Source organism: Xenopus tropicalis, chromosome 6 (assembly GCF_000004195.4).
Source record: "Xenopus tropicalis strain Nigerian chromosome 6, UCB_Xtro_10.0, whole genome shotgun sequence".
NCBI classification, from domain to species: domain Eukaryota; kingdom Metazoa; phylum Chordata; class Amphibia; order Anura; family Pipidae; genus Xenopus; species Xenopus tropicalis.
Window position 1 is genome coordinate 29,720,231 of NC_030682.2, and position 18,754 is coordinate 29,738,984.

Genomic DNA, 18,754 nt, shown 5'->3' on the forward strand with positions numbered 1-18,754 from the left:
AAGGGGACCTCTTAGGTTCTGCTAGAGGCACAATACTTAAAGGAACAGTAACACCAAAAAATGAAAGTGTATAAAAGTAACTAAAATATAATGTGCTGCTGCCCTGCACTGGTAAAAGTTGTGTGTTTACTTCAGAAAGACTACTATAATTTATATAAATAAGCTGCTGTGTAGCCATGGAGGCAGCCATTCAAAGGAGAGAAGGCACAGGCACTTAGCAGATAACAGATAAAACACTATTGTATCCTACAGAGCATATCTGTTATCTGCTATGTAACCTGTGCCTTTTCTCCTTTTTTCCAGCTTGAATGGCTGCCCCCATGGCTACACAGCAGCTTATTATATAAATTATAGTAGTGTTACTGTAGCAAACACACCAGTTTTACCAGTGCAGGGCAACAGTGCATTATATTTTTATTACTTTAAAGCTCTTTCATTTTTTGGTGTTACTGTTCCTTTAATAAACAGAGTGGGATTGGCCAAGGATGGATTAGCCCCTTCCCAGCTAACATTGCTTGGGATTATAAAGAGTGCAACTTTTCTACTTAGTCTTTTATTACCCATCATTTATGCACATGGTACAGGGAAGTGTAGGCATAAATCATAATTGGTTTTATAGACCCAACAGGTTTGACTTTAGTCAAGGTGCAGCAATATGGAATTATTGCAAAATTCCCACAATATATTTCCATTCACATTAACAAAAATGCAACCAAGCAAGTGCTTTTCAAGACCTTGATAAACAGCCCACCCAAGCCGAAATACAATGTTATGCTCTCTTTCACTGTGGTTGCTTTAACAACACTTGACAGATTTTGAACCAATCAGAAATCAAAAATAGGCAGAAAGTTTGCCCTGCTGAGCTGGAAATGCAACCTGAACCCCCTACATATTCAAAATGCTGTAGCTAGTGAAATGCTGACTGGTTACTGCACTGGGGCAAATTTCCCTGGAGGAAATAAACGAGTTCCATTAAAGAACCTGTTTTAAGGCAGAAGTAGCTGGTTTAGTACTGTAATGTATGACACCCCTTTAGCTACATGCTAAGGAACCCTAATCTTTAAATACAGTGCATAGGGCAAAAATCTAAATCTGAACACATGTATTTTCTATATATCTATGAATTGTTATTTCATACTTTGCTCTGGCCTCAGTATGCTTGTCCCAAACCATTTTTTCAAGATTCCTAGAAATCAGTTTTGTCGGTAACTTGACAAAAGGATGATTTTAACAGAAAGTGGGTCACAGCAGTTGTATACGTTGTGTGCAGTCTGTGTATGGAACATGGAAAAAGCATTGATTTAATTAGAGGGTTTTCTTGTAAGAATGCACATTGGAAATGAGATCTGGAAAACATTGTTACCTTGTACTTCAGAAGATCCCAATTCAAACCATGGCTTAGTCTATTTTTGGCAAGTAAAATAATGTTTTTTCAACTTTGTATTTAAAACTTCCACACACTTCATTGGGTTTTTTTTGTAAAATGCAAATAAAGTCAAATTGTGCTTCAATTACATATTTCCTCCTCATTATTAAACTGTTTATTTTTTTTATGTACAAACAACAAAGAAGTACAACAAATGCCAGTGTAAACATGCCTTTGGTTCATTATGTATTGCACAGAGAGTTTTAAATACTCACTACTCCCTAAGGGTATTTAATGGTCATGTGACAAATAAAACAGTAAATATAGAGGTAATGTTGACAGCGGGAAACAGTAATTACATGATGTTTAAACATGAATATTTTGGATGACTTGGGGTACAGTCCACTGATGATTGGGACCTGTAGTAATTGCACTTTATATTGCACTAGCAGTGGTTGTGGTTACAGTACAGGGAGGCTGCGCTCTGTTGTATTTGTAGGAGCCACTTCCTGGCTTATTTGTACTATGAGACAGTGTTAAAGAGTCCCCTGATGTCACTGAGGCAGAGCATTTGGGCAACTGACAACTGACTGGTTGCGGAAAAACTAAATCACAACAAACCGATTGTCCCACACATTCGACACAAAATAATTTAACTTTACAGTGGTATAAAAATGGCCACTCAAAACACAATGCCTGTTCAACCATCTTCATAGGAATATTTACCAGCCAACTGTAGATATAAAAATGTGTAGTTCGGGTATCCTTAGAAACACACTCCTGGTGTAAAGGCACAAACATGGGGTCATACGCCGGCACAGAACAATGCAGCCCAATGGTTTTCTCATCCTTAAATATTGCTGATATCCAGAATGTTGTGGCCTGTGCACTGTCCATACACATTAAAAAGATAGTTCCTTTCTGAATGTTAGTGGAACGGTAGCATTAGAAGGACATGGACAATGCCCCAGATGTATCTGCAAAGCTACAAACCCTGTCACTGTCTGAGGCCATAGTGGGAGAAATAACGATCTGTGCTTCATGTCATAAGTCTTTACCTCAGTTTTTTCAAATTCGTTTTCACAGACATTTCCGAACATTCTGCCACCGAACGCCAACATGTTAAAGGTTCATCTTCTCCAGGGAAGAGCGACAAAGTCTCTATTTAGCCACAGACGCTGCAGACCTGCGCAGTCCTTGGAAGACAGTAATGTAGGCACTGCCTCATTATTTTTTGCTTTAAGTCAATCATTTCACCAAAAGTCCAGAAGGTACGAACATATCCAAATAAAACTCCAAAGGATTCAAGTAAAATTCCATTTGTTGTTGCAAGAGTTTAAGGCAGTTTCCTCCATAACCTTCATCAGGCACCAACTCAATCTCATGATTTCACTCAAAAAGATTGCTTCATATAACTTCTTGTCTCCAGACTCCACATTAGAGCATTTCTCCTTCTGCCTTCATGCTTCTGCCGTCTTGTTTGTTAACTGTTGAGTGTCATCTGCAACGTCATCCTGTGGGGGCCTCGCTCTGTCGAAGAACCCGCACTGCATAGGAACAAAACATACACAACTTTAAGTTAATCATATATTAGAACATATTAAATACCTTATGTGTGCACCTCTATAACTAGAGTATCAACCGCAATGATTATTCATCGTGACAATTCCATAAATGTTCCACATAAAGATTTTCTATCAAAATCTAACTTCATTGCTGAACCCTACCTACTTATCTGGATTATGTTTCAGATTCTATATAGAACATTAAGCCTACAATTACTTGTTACAAAAGTTTCATTTTGGGCTGTTTTTAAATGAGAACTGAATCCCAATGATGAATTTAGCTAGCCCTATTACAGTAATGATAAAGGCCTTATCAACAGGAACTTGCCATCTTGGAATCTGATAGGCCATGTTTTGAAAGTCAGTGGGTTAGTAAAGAAGTGCAAAACATAATAAGGCTCAATTATGAACAACCAACTGCAGTTGCACAAAAATGGGTGCAAATGTTTTGCACATTGGTGGCATTCATTAAAAGTATTAGCGCCTAAACACATTCTTCACATTAACATGGATTTGTGCCAAGTGCTATTGCGCCCATTCTGATTCGTGTGCAAGTACGTCTATTGATGTATGGGAATCCTGACGCTACTGCCACCATAAAAATGAGTGTTATTCCAGAGTCCCCCCTATGGGCTGCAGACTCGCGCCTTAAGGATGATCTGCAGATACCACTTACACTGTGAGTGGCGGAAATGACACACGACAATTTTAGGCTTTAATTGTCAAAATGTGCCAGAGCCATTGCATTTGTTTTAATGTACAGGATACAATTGCACCGAGAACAAATCTGTGGGTGCCTGCAATTATGCTGGAATTGTGGTAAAAATGCTGCATTCCCTGTGCTCTCGGAAGGCCAGTATTACAGACTATCCAGAATATGGCTCTGTACATTCATTCCCTGTGCTCTCGGAAGGCCAGTATTACAGACTATCCAGAATATGGCTCTGTACATTCATTCCCTGTGCTCTCGGAAGGCCAGTATTACAGACTATCCAGAATATGGCACTGTACATTCATTCCCTGTGCTCTCGGAAGGCCAGTATTACAGACTATGCAGAATATGGCTCTGTACATTCATTCCCTGTGCTCTCGGAAGGCCAGTATTACAGACTATGCAGAATATGGCACTGTACATTCATGACCAATGTGTTTCACATCTCAGCTGTAACTGTGTGACCAGTAGCCAGTGACTACCATGATAGGAGGAAGGTCTATGTATGTAATGCAGTGGCCCAGTGCATAAATGAGTCAACTCCTTGATTTTAGATTTTAGGCTGTTTTGGTGGTCCTCTGCATTATTATTATATAAAGTATTTATAAATTTAATGCATCCTATTTCTCTGGAAGTAATCATCTAGAGTACCAATGCTTAGCAAACATATGTAGAAACATTAAAGGGCCACCCCAACATCAACAACAGCAAAAATACATTAATAAAATAGTGCACTTCAAAAAGCCAGAACAAACACAAACCACATGGCGAGCATTAATAAAGGGAAAACAAGCCAAAACACAAAATTAAAATTGGAATCAAAATGAAATGTTTCCAGCAATGCATTCCTCTTCTATACCTGGTTTTACAATAAAGAAAAAAAACCCAACAGGGTCAACTTTTGTTCTCCCCTTAAAAGTGATGGATGTAACAGCTTTTTGCCCCAGAGATCTGGCAGTGTATTGTCTGCGTCGTTATGTTCTTATAATCTTGTAAATTCATTATTTGAAGGCACGTTAGGAAAAAGAGAGTAAAGAAATGTGATTTCTGTAATCCCAGGATGCCTGTTTGCTGTGTTAGCCCGCTCGCTTCTAAAGCAAAATACCATATTCCCAAAAGTTACGCACTCCAGCAGCGTGTAATATAAAATACCTGTAACAAATGTCTAACTGTCATGAATGTAACCCCTTGTTGCTCTGCTCAGAGACTTTACAAGGGGAATCTGAAACAAGCGCTGTACCTGCCAGTAGGGGGCATCCCTACAACAAACTTATGTTGGCAATCGGGGACTTCCTGAAGATTTAACAAAAGAAAAGGTGTACATTCCCTTTATGAACTATGTTATTGCCTGTACATGCCTGTATATGAGTGGTTATTGGTGTAGGCTGAATTGCCAACTTGACTCTAGCCAGAAAGTGCTAAGTATCATATGTAAGTGCAAATACCTTTGCGAATAGTGTCAAATCATACACTCATCTGTGCCCAATTTAGAATATTGCATTTGCAAATGAGCCTTTCTTAGCTAAATGACAAGTCCTATTCCAAAAGACTCCAGAAATCAATAGGAAATGTATAAAAAGGCAATAAAACTAAAAACTGTCCATATGAACAGAAATAACTGCTTCCTTCACCATCAACCTACCTGGCTTAGGCTTTTTCTAATTCTAGACCCTGTTTTGGCTCAAGCTCAAAATATCCTCTCTGCGTTCTCTTTGCTTTAGATAAATAATTCTGCCTAAAATAGCTGAAAGCAACATCTGTTGTTCATAAAACCCAAAGAGTCTCCCCTTGCCTATCCAACCTCCAACGTTTGCTCCAAACTCATCTTACAGACAGGAATCATCCCTCCCTTTGCACAAATGTCCCTTGAGATATCTGTCTGGAACAGCTACGCCACTGGTTGAGCTTTACATGCTGCAAGGAACCTTTTTGCTGGTCATTACCATGTCTCCCCACTCCATGTTCCTTCCCCCACTCCATGTAAATCCCTCCCCACTCCATGTACCTCCCCCCCAACTCCTTGTACCTCAAACCACATGTTTCATATGGTCACTGTGTAACTAGTGAGCTGCTGCTGCTGCTGCTAATAAATCTGTTTGAAGACAGTAATTTTAGTTTCCCCCCAAGCCCATAAACGTGTGGTACTTTTAGAGCCATTTAAATAACTAATGGCAGTTAGAACAACATTTATTTATTGTAGTTAAGTTATGTTTGAGCTGTAGCTTGAGCGTCAGGAGCCAATACGGCCACTTGAGATTTTCCCAGCAGTGATTTTTTACTTAAAAAATATTTGCTCCCACTGTACCCAATTTGCAATGAAGCATGTGCAGTTGCATCCATTTTGGCAAATTTAACACAACTGTGGTAGGTAAATTGCAAATGCATCAAGAGAATTGGAATTCAGGGAAAAAATGGTGATTACGCTCAAAATTTGCACTTGTCACACTGCCTCAAGGTAAGTGAATGTGCCCTTATAAGTTTCAACAGATATCAGTACTATGCCGAGGTCCATGTAAAATATCTAATATGTAATAGAAGTCACTTTTACTACTCTGCAATACAGAAAGATTCTGTATCTGGAAACCCCATATTCCATAGTTTTCTAGATAATAGATATAGGTCTCCTTCAGACCCCCAATACAACCAAATAATTATAGATAGTAGAGGATTTAGTTATGCATTGTATAAAAGAAATAATAAAAATGGATTAACAATGATTACAATGAATTAGTCTCCTTGCTAATTTGCAGGCAGAAGGCAACAGAGAAAACATATATGGGGTAATGTATCCATGTATAATGTTCTTATCACCTATAGCAACCAATCAGCAGGTAGCATTTTCTGATAACTTGTTTAAAAGCTAGCATCTTATTGGTTGCTATGGGTTACTGCTCCTGGGCAAACTTTGTGCCTTTTATTACATATGGGGGTAAGAAGGCAATACAGGTATCGGACCCCTTATCCGGAAACCCGTTATCCAGAAAGCTCCGAATTACGGAAAGCCTGTCTCCCATAGACTCCATTTTAATGAAATAATTCTGAATTTTAAAACTGGATTTCCTTTTTCTCTGTAGTATGAGTATGCCTGTGTGTGCCATACTCTGCCTGCCCTATGCTGCCTGTGTGTGCCATACTCTGCCTGCCCTGTGCTTACTGTGTGTGCCATACTCTGCCTGCCCTATGCTGCCTGTGTGTGCCATACTCTACCTGCCCTATGCTGCCTGTGTGTGCCATACTCTGCCTGCCCTATGCTGCCTGTGTGTGCCATGCTCTACCTGCCCTATGCTTACTGTGTGTGCCATACTCTGCCTGCCCTATGATGCCTGTGTGTGCCATACTCTACCTGCCCTATGCTTACTGAGTGTGCCATACTCTGCCTGCCCTATGCTGCCTGTGTTTGCCATACTCTGCCTGCCCTATGCTACCTGTGTGCCATACTCTGCGTGCCCTATGCTGCCTGTGTGTGCCATACTCTGCCCTATGCTGCATGTGTGTGCCATACTCTGCCTGCCCTATGCTGCCTGTGTGTGCCATACCATCCCTGCCCTATGCTGCCTGTATGTGCCATACTCTGCCTGCCCTATGCTGCCTGTGTGTGCCATACTCTGTCTGCCGTATGCTGCTTGTGTGTGCCATACTCTGCCTGCCCTATGCTGCCTGTGTGTCCCATACACAGTACATACAGTGACACAATGCTGGCACTGCTCCTACAGTCTGTCTGAAGTGTGAACAGGTGAACAATGTGGGTGATTACAGCCTGAACCTGAGGTGTGAACACTGCAGATGGTGAACAATGCAGGGATTAAAAGGCGTGAACAAATCAATGCTTGATTGGTTGTTTGCATTAATGCACTGAGGCAAAGTTGCACTGTTTTGCTTTTAAAACCCCATCCCAAATGGAATACTTTATTATAGGATGATATGTACTTACCTTCCACATAACCAGTGTCAGAATGGCAAGAACCAGTATACCAAGGAGTATAGCCAATAAGATGACCCAAAGAGGGATGGCAAATGAGATATTTGGTGTGGCCCAGATCACAGATGTTTTTATCTGTAAAACAATAAAGAAGATGAAATTCCAGCATGTTAGGGAAAAGGAGCTGCAGCATGTCTTCTCTCCCCTTATACAGGGAACCTGGGGGGGGTCAAGGAAGAGAATGATTACAATCTACAGTTGACAGAATGCACATCCTTTAATGCTAGAGAAATGGATCTTAACCTCCCAATGGCTGCAGCACAAAGATACAGAGAAGGATCCGCAGTTATTTAATGTAAGGAAGCAGTAAATCATTTCTATCTGATGGCTGGGAGGTTAAACATACATTTTAGTGCTGTTTAACAAAAATAAAAGTACATATGTCCAGACACCAGAAATTCTGCAGATCTGACACACTGCTTAGAACTGTCACATCCAGTTCCCATGGGGCCACTGTAATAAATGATACAAATGGACTTTTGTTTTCATACTACTGTGTCTTTGTGTAAACAGCCTTTTGGGGGAATTCTATAAATATTTATAACCAAGGCACTAGATCTCTTCTTATTAGGACACAGTCAAACAAAATGTCATGGTCCATTCTGAATAGTTTACACGAGAAGTTGAAGCCACAATTTAACCCCTTCAGCTGTACAATGCGTAGGTGACGGTGAACCCACAAAACATCTAAGGTACTGTACCCCGCGACCACATGGCCTTGCGCCGCTACACTCCTATTGCACATTAAATTAAAAGAACAGGCTTTTAGGAAGGGAGTATAACAGGCAGGGGCAATTAGAGAAGAGGACCCCTGCCAAGGATAGAACCCCCAGCATTTGAGGGGATCCTTGTGGAGGAATAACAACCCTCCAACAGTTCTTGTAATTTATGGCATACTGTTATAGCACAAGGAATAAAGCGCAGTTGGTAAAATAAGCAATATGATAATTTATGCACACATATTACCGAGATGTCATGGGATTCTTCATTCTACTGCTGGATTCTTATAAAATCCACTTGTAAGTAACTGTGGCAAATCAGACATGTTATTGTAAATCACTGTATCTCCTGACATAACTCTTCTTAGGTCTAAAGCTCCTGTCACAATGAGCAACAAAAATGGGCAGGAAAGTATCCGAAGACGCCTCCTCCTGCAGCTAATTAAGCATCTGCTGTTGCATAAGCATATTGATGCCTGAAATAGGTTATATTTGCCATTTAATAGCAATACATATTAATAGCAGTGTAATGGTATGAATTATAGTTTTACCTTCTGGAGGCAAACTGGAGAATTCTTTATATTTATACATTTTTGGATATCTTTTGGAACTAGAGGAACAAGTTAGGGCACATTCGTACAGCCACATTGCTATCAGGTTCAACCCAATGTGAATTAGTTATTGAAACTGATGGATGCTTGTCTTTCATCCTATTTATCTATGGTGATATCTTACAGCTCATTCTTGGTGTTCCTCATGGTCTGCTCACTAGAGGCCCAGCTGCATCTGTGTGCCTGTGTTTTGTGGGGCAGTAACTGTACAAAACAAAGGTGCATCAATTCTTGCAAGGTGAGAACCTGAGTCTGCAACCCATCCCTTCCACTCATAGACTGAAAATCTAATAGATCTAAGTACTGTCTTTATATTTTTTCTAGATACATTAGGTAAGACTTTCACACAGAAGCCTCCTCACTGTGTTGATAGCAGAGCCGGCACTAAGTACCCAGCAGTACATATTATGGCATTGCCTTTATTTCTGCAGCACCTTCTCCAAGGAGTTATAATGAGATCTGACACCTTACACAAAACCTTATAAAGTTCATACTTTGTTTTTCCAGCCAATAGACCAGCGAATACAAATCGTTTTAAACATTTAAAACAGAGCCAGGCAATGAAATCCATCTCATATGTTACAGGTGCTGCTTCTGTGTGAAACTAATATCCTCGATCTACTGCCCTATTCTGACTTCCCCAGTGTGCTATTATAGGCCAGAACTGGGATTCAAAATAGGCTCTGCCATTTAAATTACTAAGAGGCCCAAATAGCCCCCACAAGCCCAATGAATAGTGATTGGCTATGGCATCTTACAGCAGCCCCTCTGGCATTTCCAGAACCCTCAGATCCGGGCCTGTGCTATTTAAATGCTCTTCTCCCTCTCTGTATCATTACAACAGTAATTCCAGTGTGCAAAGGAAATATGGGCAAAAAGAGAGAACAAGCTACAGAATAAACACAATAAAAAGGACAAAAAGAAATGGCATTTCAAAAAAGAAAAAAAAAGGCTCTGCAAAACAAAGGCTGCACAGCCAAAGATTGTGAGATTGTCAATGATGGTCAAAAAGACAATCATAGTAAGGAGAGATGTCAATTAACAACTTAAAGACTGCAAGAAAAGACACTGGCAATGTAGAAAGATGGTAGGAATGGGGTGTGGACACTGGGGAGCGGAAAGATGGGAAACCGGAGAACCAGAAAATACAGAAAAACAATGTCAGACCTTCTCTCATGTGGGATTTGTTGTACCCACAGACAAGGCATTCTTCCCAGTCTCACTAAGCATGCAGATTAAGTTACTGGTTCAATGGCACATGGGGGTCACAATCTAAACTCAAAACTGGTTCTCACTGTAAGATCCAATGGTAGATGACTTGACCAGAGGCTCCCATACTCTGAGGCTGCCCATCCCAGAAGGGTCCAAAGTAGTGGAAGCGTAGAGGGGTGCAACCTCAGCATCAGTAACAATAACATTTGGCCCAATAATATACCATTTATAGTTCGAAACCTCAAAATCCCAGGTTTTCAGAATGAAAAAGGGAATTATTAAGAACCCACTACAATCCGGTGGAGCAATGATTCCCCTTTAACATTAAACTTAGACACAAGCAAAAATCTTGTTGAGGGAAGAAAGCAAACCCTGATGAAAACATAACTGATATGGAAATCAGAGTCTGAAGTTCCCCATGAACCAAAATATACACACTGTATGTAACAAATCAAATGCAAAATCTTTTTTATCTAACACAAAACATAAATAACACAGTGAGAAAATGAATGTGCTTGAGCTGCTGTACCCTCGCTACACACACCATAATCGCTACATACAAGAGTGATATCAATGAGGTTGGCATTATGTCAAGAAGCGACTCAGTTAATTCAGCATCACAGACAGAGTAAAACAATATTTACGCAATGGGGGGCATATGTACTGTATATACGTATTTATTATGCTTTCTGGAACTGTTTTAGGCAGAGCTGCTCTTAACATAAATAGCATATACACACTCCTCCACTTTTGCCTCCGTCTATATGCTTTTATAGTGCTCAGGTACTTTCATACTCTAGGTCTTTGGGGGCACACTGGATTTCTAAAGATGGAGCTGATCTGATCTGTTTGCTCTAAAGACAAAGGGGGGAATTCACAAAAGTGGTGATATTGAGACAAAATAAAAGTGGATATAGATTTGTCAGATTTTCCACCTAATTCACAAACCTCTATCTCCACTTTTGTGAATTTGTCTTTTAAATAGACAGTTTTCAGATTTTGTCATTTTACCGACATTTTTTTATGAATTTGCCTTTAGCTCTTAGTAAATCTGTCGGTGCCATCAAACCCAGTCCCAAATCTACATGAGCCTTGGAATAAGGATTTTACCAGCAGGATTTTGCATTTCATATGCCATTTCACTTTGGGGGCATTTCCTGAGGGGTAATTTTAGTTTGCACAGGGAAACTATACATCATTTTTTTCAGGACAATCTGGGCTTTCTAATGTTTTCTATATTTCTGTGTAATTCCACTCCTGTAACAAGATTTAAGGGTCTAAATACCTTATTCTCTAGCCCCTACTCATTACTGGGCTGCAGCAATCCCCACCCCCAACATGCCCCGTGAATAGAGCTCCAACTAGGGGATTAGGGACCACTGGGTTTTTATCCAGTGCCCTGTTGGTGCCAGTCCAACCCTGTACCCCAATATCCCAGTTTGGGTGCCAGTGTGTATGTGCTGTTTGCTGATCACCAAGATGGCTGCTGGGAACAGGTGGGGGCCAATGCTGTCAGGCAGCTCTGTAGCTCAGGACATGCTATGGGGGCACAGATAAGTTGGGGCAAATGTCAGTGAAGTGATTAAAGAGGGGGCACTGCTGCTGCTAAAACTAAAAATTTGCCTGGGAGGCTTTACTTTTCCTTTTAATAAAAATGTTTACAATATATTCACACAAAATGTTATTATTGCCTCAGTGATTAAGCTAAAACAAGCATAACAATGCAAATGTGAGGTAAAAACTTTTTATACATAAATTATAAATTAAACTTTTTTTAATCAGTGTTTTACTTGTTTATAAAATGTTAATGAGGCTTTTTGCACCTATTATTCTAGGGTTAGACAGAAACTTGTCCCCTAACAAAAGTCTGCTAATCCCCATTAATATGTTTATGATCCCCCAAATGGGGCTCCCACCAGAGGTGTGATATGGAGACTGGGGGAAACAAAACAAAACAAAAGAGTTTAAAATTGAGGAGCGAGTAGAGCAGGAACTGACTGCCTGTGACATCGCTAAGCCCCGCCCACTCTATGCATATTCACTGCACTTTAAGTAGCTCTGCTGAAGTCTATCAGGGCCAGGGCCCCAGCCACATACTGAAGAGTGAAGAGTCTAAACCGGAAGCGGCATAAGGTCTGGGTAGGGCACAGTTTTCAAGCAGTTATGGACATAATTGAACTAAAATTAAAATAAAAGCACTTACTTCTATTTTAAATTATTTTACATGGTTTAGTGCATTGTTAAAATTTCTGGTATATGTCCCCTTTAAAGAAGGGCACTGCTGCTAAAACTAAAATGTAATTATTGCCCCATTCATTAAGCTAAAACTAGCATAACAATGCAAATGTGAGGGAAAAAACTTTTTTATATAAAACATATCAATTCAACTTTTTGTTTAATCCGTGTTTTACTTGTTTATAAAATGTCAATGAGGCTTTTTGCGCCTATTGTTTTAGGATTTGAAAGAGAATGTTGATAAATGGAGGATTCATTCTCCCTACTTATTAAACAGTCCCCCTAGTTATATAGGTCTTGAGCAAACAGCAGGCTTCTCAGTTAGGATACACCAACTGCCACTATGTAGCAAATAAAAAACATCCTATAAGTGGGAGGAGGTAGGATAGCCTAGGGGTAGGGAGACCGCCCTGTGACGACGGGGTTGCAGGTTCAATTCCCTCCTCCGGGGTCCGCCTCGTGACTGCCCTGGGCACGGTCACATAACCTTCCAACGTAAGGATATCAGCCTTTAGAAATAGGCTGGTGGAGCGATGTCCAGTTTTTTTTTCAGTGGCTGCATTTACATTTTCCACAAATCCTCTCTTTGCATTTTCAAGGGAATTGTGCTGTCTATGGCAGCTGAAAGCAACTGTCACAGGAAAAATCCGTTTCTTATCACTGGCAATAAGAAGCCAATTGATAGGTGAGCTGAGCTGCAGCACAGGGACAATGTGCAAGTGCATTTTAGGGTTATTTTGGGGAATTTGATTAAGATATATGGAAATAATCATAGAACAGAATCTACACTGGGGAGCTGATAGGAGAGTAATGGAGATATTCTCTGAGCCGTATAATAGTGCCCAGCTGGTATGTAATACAGGAGATATCCTGTGAGTGCTATCTGTTATCCCCTGCTGGTATATGGTACAGGAGATTAAAAAAAAAAGTGGAGATAGATTTGTGGGATTTTCCACCTAATTCACAAACCTCTATCTTCACTTTTGTGAATTTGTCTTTTAAGCAGACAGTTTTCAGATTTTGTCATTTTCCCACGATTTTAGTTATGAATTTGCATTTAGCTCTTTAGTCGGTGCCATCAAACCCAGTCCCACATCTACATGAGCCTTGGAATAAGGATTTTACCAGCGGGATTTTGCATTTCATATGCCATTTCACTGTGGGGGCATTTCCTGAGGGGTAATTTTAGTTTGCACAGGGAAACTATACATCATTTTTTTCAGGACAATCTATCATTTTTTTTCTATATTTCTGTGTAATTCCACTTCTGTAACAAGATTTAAGGGTCTAAATACCTTATTCTCTAGCCCCTACTCATTACTGGGCAGCAGCAATCCGGCCCCCACCCCAACATGCCCGGTGAATAGAGCTCAAACTAGGGGACTAGGGCCCACTGGGTTTTTATCCAGTGCCCTGTTGGGGGCCGGTCCAACCCTGTACCCCAATATCAACACTGGGTGCCAGTGTGTATGTGCTGTTTGCTGCTGGGAACAGGTTGGGGCCAATGCTGTCAGGCAGCTCTGTTGTTCAGGACATGCTATGGGGGCACAGATAAGTTGCAGAAAGTGTCAGTGAAGTGATTAAAGAGGGGGCACTGCTGCTGCTAAAAGTAAAAATTTGCCTGGGAGGCTTTAATTTTCCTTTTAATAAAAATGTTTACAATATATTCACTCAAAATGTTATTATTGCCTCATTGATTAAGCTAAAATATGCATAATTATGTAAATGTGAGGTAAAAACTTTTTATATATATAAATAATATATATTATAAAAGTAAAAACTTTTTCTAATCAGTGTTTTACTTGTTTATAAAATGTTAATGAGGCTTTTTGCACCTATTGTTCTAGGGTTAGACAGAAACTTGTCCCCTAACAATAGTCTGCTAATCCCCATTAATATGTTAACGATCCCCCAATGGGGCCCCTACCTTAGGTGTGAATTGGAGACTGGGTGAAACAAAACAAAACAAAACAGAAGAGCTTAGAATTGATCTAACAGAGTTACACTGAGCTTTACTCCATTTTGAAAATGTCGGGAAAAAATGTTGTTAAAATGTTGTATAAATGTCGTTTAAACGACAAATTCACAAAAGTGTCTGTAAACTGTCTTTCTTTCACCAAAAACGGAAAAGTGGCGGTTGAGTCGGAATTTAGGCGGATTTCTGTTTGGGAATCTGGAGAAAGTGTTTTCCACCAGTTTTTCCACCACTTTTACTCCAAAAAAGGGCTCTCTCCCCCTATGGGGGGAATTCACAAAAGTGATGATACTGAGACAAAATAAAAGTGGAGATAGATTTGTTGGATTTACCACCTAATTCACAAACCTCTATCTCCACTTTTGTGACTATGAGTGAGGGTAAGGGCAGATCCATGGGGAGAAGACTTAAGGTCCCCATACACGGGCCGATTCTAGCTGGCGATATCGGTCCCTTAGACCGATTCGGCAGCTAATCGGCCCGTGTAGGGGCACTACCTGAAATCGCCCAGATATCGATTGGACAGGTTAAAAAATCTAGTCTTTGCCTATACCCGTCTTTATAATTCGACCGTTTTGCCCCAGGGCCACCGTAGGTGGGAGATATCGGGAGAAGATCCGCTCACTTGGCGAATCTGAAGGTGTATGGGCACCTTTAAGGCCATATTTATTATAGCGTGTAAGCCAAAATCACAGGTTGTTGTCCATAGCAACCAATCAGCAATTAGATTTGAACGCTCAAGTTAGAAAACAAACCTAAAGCTCTGATTGGCTGCTATGGGCAAAATCACTGGCGATTATAATAAATATGCCCCTGAAGATGCCTCCAGCTGATCCTGCTGCTTCACCATATCTACTTGATGATTTTAATGACCTCTAAACTTCTCAACTCTTTTGCCCAGAGTGTACCAAGCACGTGCAGTGCCACAAGATGGTCCAACAAGATCCAAGATAGGGAGCTGCTGTGGACAACTATATGTTTTGTTCAGCACTTCTTTAGTTTTGAATTTAGCAGCTATCTGGTTGCTAGGGTCCAAATAATCTTAGCAACTAGACAGTGGTTTGGATGAGAGACTTGTATATGAATAGGGGATGAGCTGAACAGAAAAATAAGTAATTAAAAGTAACAATAACAATAAAACTGTAGCCTCCCAGAGCAATAGTTTTTTTTAGCTGCCAGGGTCAGTGACCCCCCAGAAGAAGAAGGTAAATAATTCAAAATTAATAACAAACAAATAATGAAGACCAACTGCAAAGTTGCTTAGAATTGGCCATTCTAGAACATACTAAAAGTTAACTTAAAGGTGAACCATCCCTTTTACGGGACAACAAAAAGAAGAAATGATAGAGGGCGTTCTTTGTCCTTTATTTTAAGATTTTAATTGTAGTTTATTTCCATCCAGTTATGGGTGTTAGTTTTCTTTAAGACTGGAGAAACTAGAAATACACACAGAACAAAAAGGCAAAGCAGCTCTAACAGGAACAGGAAGATTTCTGTTCATTGCCTGTAATGCTGTATTTTCCCCTTAGTGCTCTGCTGTCACTTGCACAGAAATATGTTCCGCAGATGGCTGAATCATGTATTCAGCATATGGTAATGTTATGGTAAGTGCGCTACCAGGAAGCAGGCTGAGAGCTAAAACTTCTTAAAATGCCCGAAGCTTTTTAATCTCTCTACATGGGCCCAATGAAAACATCCAAGTGTCATTAAAATGATTCTTAAAAAAAAGGAGAAGGATAAAAACAGAAATGAAAAAATACTGTTCTTACTTTGAATAAAAACAACAGCTCTTAACCCATTGTTTGCACAATTACCAATTTTGCATCTCAGCCAAGGAAATGCTGAATGAAGCAGGATTAGTGCACCTTAGTCCCACACCATGTGCGGTAGCAGACCAATCAGCTGGACCTTAAAGTCCATTTAGTCGGCATAAATAGCAATTGTAAAATAAGGCTTTTGGCTTAGGAGCCAGCAATCAAATCATACTGCAGACTTACAGAGACCCCCATTTGCTCTAAGGGATTTCCAAACTGGCAATCTGACCTTAATCACCCAGGGGGCTGGGAGGCCCCATACATAGGGCAATAGGTTGTCTTGAGAGTCAGCTGCTTACATTGGCTCATATATGGCCAGCTTAACCAATGAAGATGGTGAAGAGTCACACCTGGCTCCCCACTGTGAAGGTAAAAGGTATGAACAGAATGAATCCCTGTGAATGAGCAATTTGCCAAACTACTATAATATCCTAAATTCTAGGAGCTAAAGTTATAGTTAGGGTAGACAGTATCCCCCTTAACAACCCCCATGAGCGCACAGTGACGCGGGGGGAGGATCTGGAGTGACGAGCAGGCGCCACACATCGGGGAGCAGGGTGAGGAGGACGAGAGGACCTGGACTATGGGGTATACAGATGAGAGGTACATGCCTAGTGCCTGCCCCCACCATTGCTCCCTATGCATGTGCCTCTTTTGCCTAACCCTAGTTGCATCGCTGAGAAAAAACAGTGCATGAATGGTGAAATAATGCAAGATTAACAGCTTTATTATTAAGATAACTTGCAGCTTGGCCAATGTATACCCACCATAATTCTTAAAGGGACATTATACCCCATTGTTCAACATGAGTTCTACAATTAACATCTATGTTAAACATCCATTTTGCCAATTGTATTGATTATGATAAGTTTGTGGGTTTTTTTTGCTAATACTTGAGTTAAACAAGGCAAAGAAGGTGAGTGAAGCTACTCCATGTTTGGTCCTTTTGAGTAAGATAATTAGATTATCAGGGCACATGTAATTCTCATGCATAATGGCCTTCTGCTAACAAAACATTCACAACAAAGAGGGAAGCATGTTAGCAATCTAATTATCTACCTTGAAAAACCCAAGCATGGAGTAGTTCATTTTTCCTGTTTGGATCAAGAAATAATGAAAACCACAGATATTCTGTGATTAGAATAATAGGCAGAAAGTAAGTTCCTATTCAATGAACTCATGTTAAACAAGGGGTTATAGTGTCCTTTCAACAATACTGAAATGAGATATTTACACTGATAGAATATGGCCTGGTAGTAGGCCAGGGGTCAATGTATAGTACAAATAAGAATAAAAAAACACTTTCTTTGATAGACTGCATTACTGTATTACTTCCAATTAAGGGCAGGAACATAGAGTCTGTGCTGCAAACCCTCAGAATGGTGCATGGGGAGTACATAGACCCACCTAAAAACACATTTTTTAAAGTGAATTTGTCAGATGTCGAGAAGAAAGCAGTGTAGCGATGAAGGAAGAAGAAGGCATGGAAAAGTGAAAACGGGGTTAAATGGAACATTTAACCAGAGGAGCTGGTGGATATTGTGTAGAGACAGTGTTTGAGAAGAAGCCAGTGTTCAAAAAAGATAAAATGTGGATTGTATAAGTGATGGTAGAGAAGACAGATAGCAGAATTGTGTAGGTTTGTCTGTATGTGGAAGGGTAACAAGGTTATGGAAGATGACTTGAAGGAAGATGAATGAGAGGAAGTCAGAGGGGGCATGCCAAACAAGATAGACAGTTTATAAACTGGAGCAGTCCAGTGGAAAAGAGAAGAATGATTATTAAAAAAACAGAATAAATACATTTGGGAAATAGGGATTAGGACATTTCCCCTCAATATAAGATAACTGATAACCTATAAAAATGAGTAGAATAATCTGGAAATAACTCCTTAAATAATGATGATGATGATAAAGGCATTCATGGAATTAGTAACCAGCATGTTGCTGGTTATTGCATCTAAATCATGCATTTAAGTGATGAACATACATTAAACTAAACTAAATCAGACTCTCCAAAAAATCATAGCAGCGCCCTGTAATCAAAGGTGTAAATAGCAGCACCCCAGGCTAGTGTCGTTTTCTCCTCCGCTTATAAGGTAAGTGATAACAATCGCTGAGGGGCAGGCCCGGATTTTCCATGAAAAAGAAAGGTTCGTTATTTATGGGTGCCCAGCTTCAATGGTTTGTTTTGTTTCCTGTGCCCCACCCTACACATAGTAATACTAATGAATATATTTATATTATATATTTATTGGGTAGGCTTGAAAATTTCTCTTATAATTGATGCAGTCCTCTTCCAACAAGATGCTGTAGGCCGCTAGGATGTAATGGAATTGTGCCAATTTAGCACAGCAAGTTGTTTACGATTGGATTAATGACCGCTCATTTGGTGACCTCGCATCTGAAAGGGGAACTCTAGCTTCAGATATTTGTTAAAGAGCCCCACACAACACAGAAACCCCTAATACACCTATCGCTGTAATCTGTTTCTTCAAAAAGTGTGAATAAATGCCATTATTATATGCTGAAATCCAGCTGCAAAACAGTTCTTCTCTTTCTGCATC

The 18,754-nt window shown here is 40.1% G+C and overlaps 1 protein-coding gene across 1 annotated transcript in view; it reads right to left on the minus strand.

Annotated features, from left to right (window-relative positions):
- Positions 1 to 1,511: 1,511 nt before the first annotated feature.
- Positions 1,512 to 18,754, minus strand: part of itga8 (integrin subunit alpha 8) — a 107,015-nt gene continuing 89,772 nt past the window's right edge. The window contains exons 29-30 of the mRNA XM_002939028.5: positions 7,575 to 7,697; positions 1,512 to 2,913 (exon numbers count right to left, since the gene is read on the minus strand). Coding sequence (XP_002939074.2) covers positions 2,827 to 2,913; positions 7,575 to 7,697 — 210 coding nt within the window. The 3' untranslated portion in view covers positions 1,512 to 2,826. The remainder of the gene's footprint in view (positions 2,914 to 7,574; positions 7,698 to 18,754) is intronic.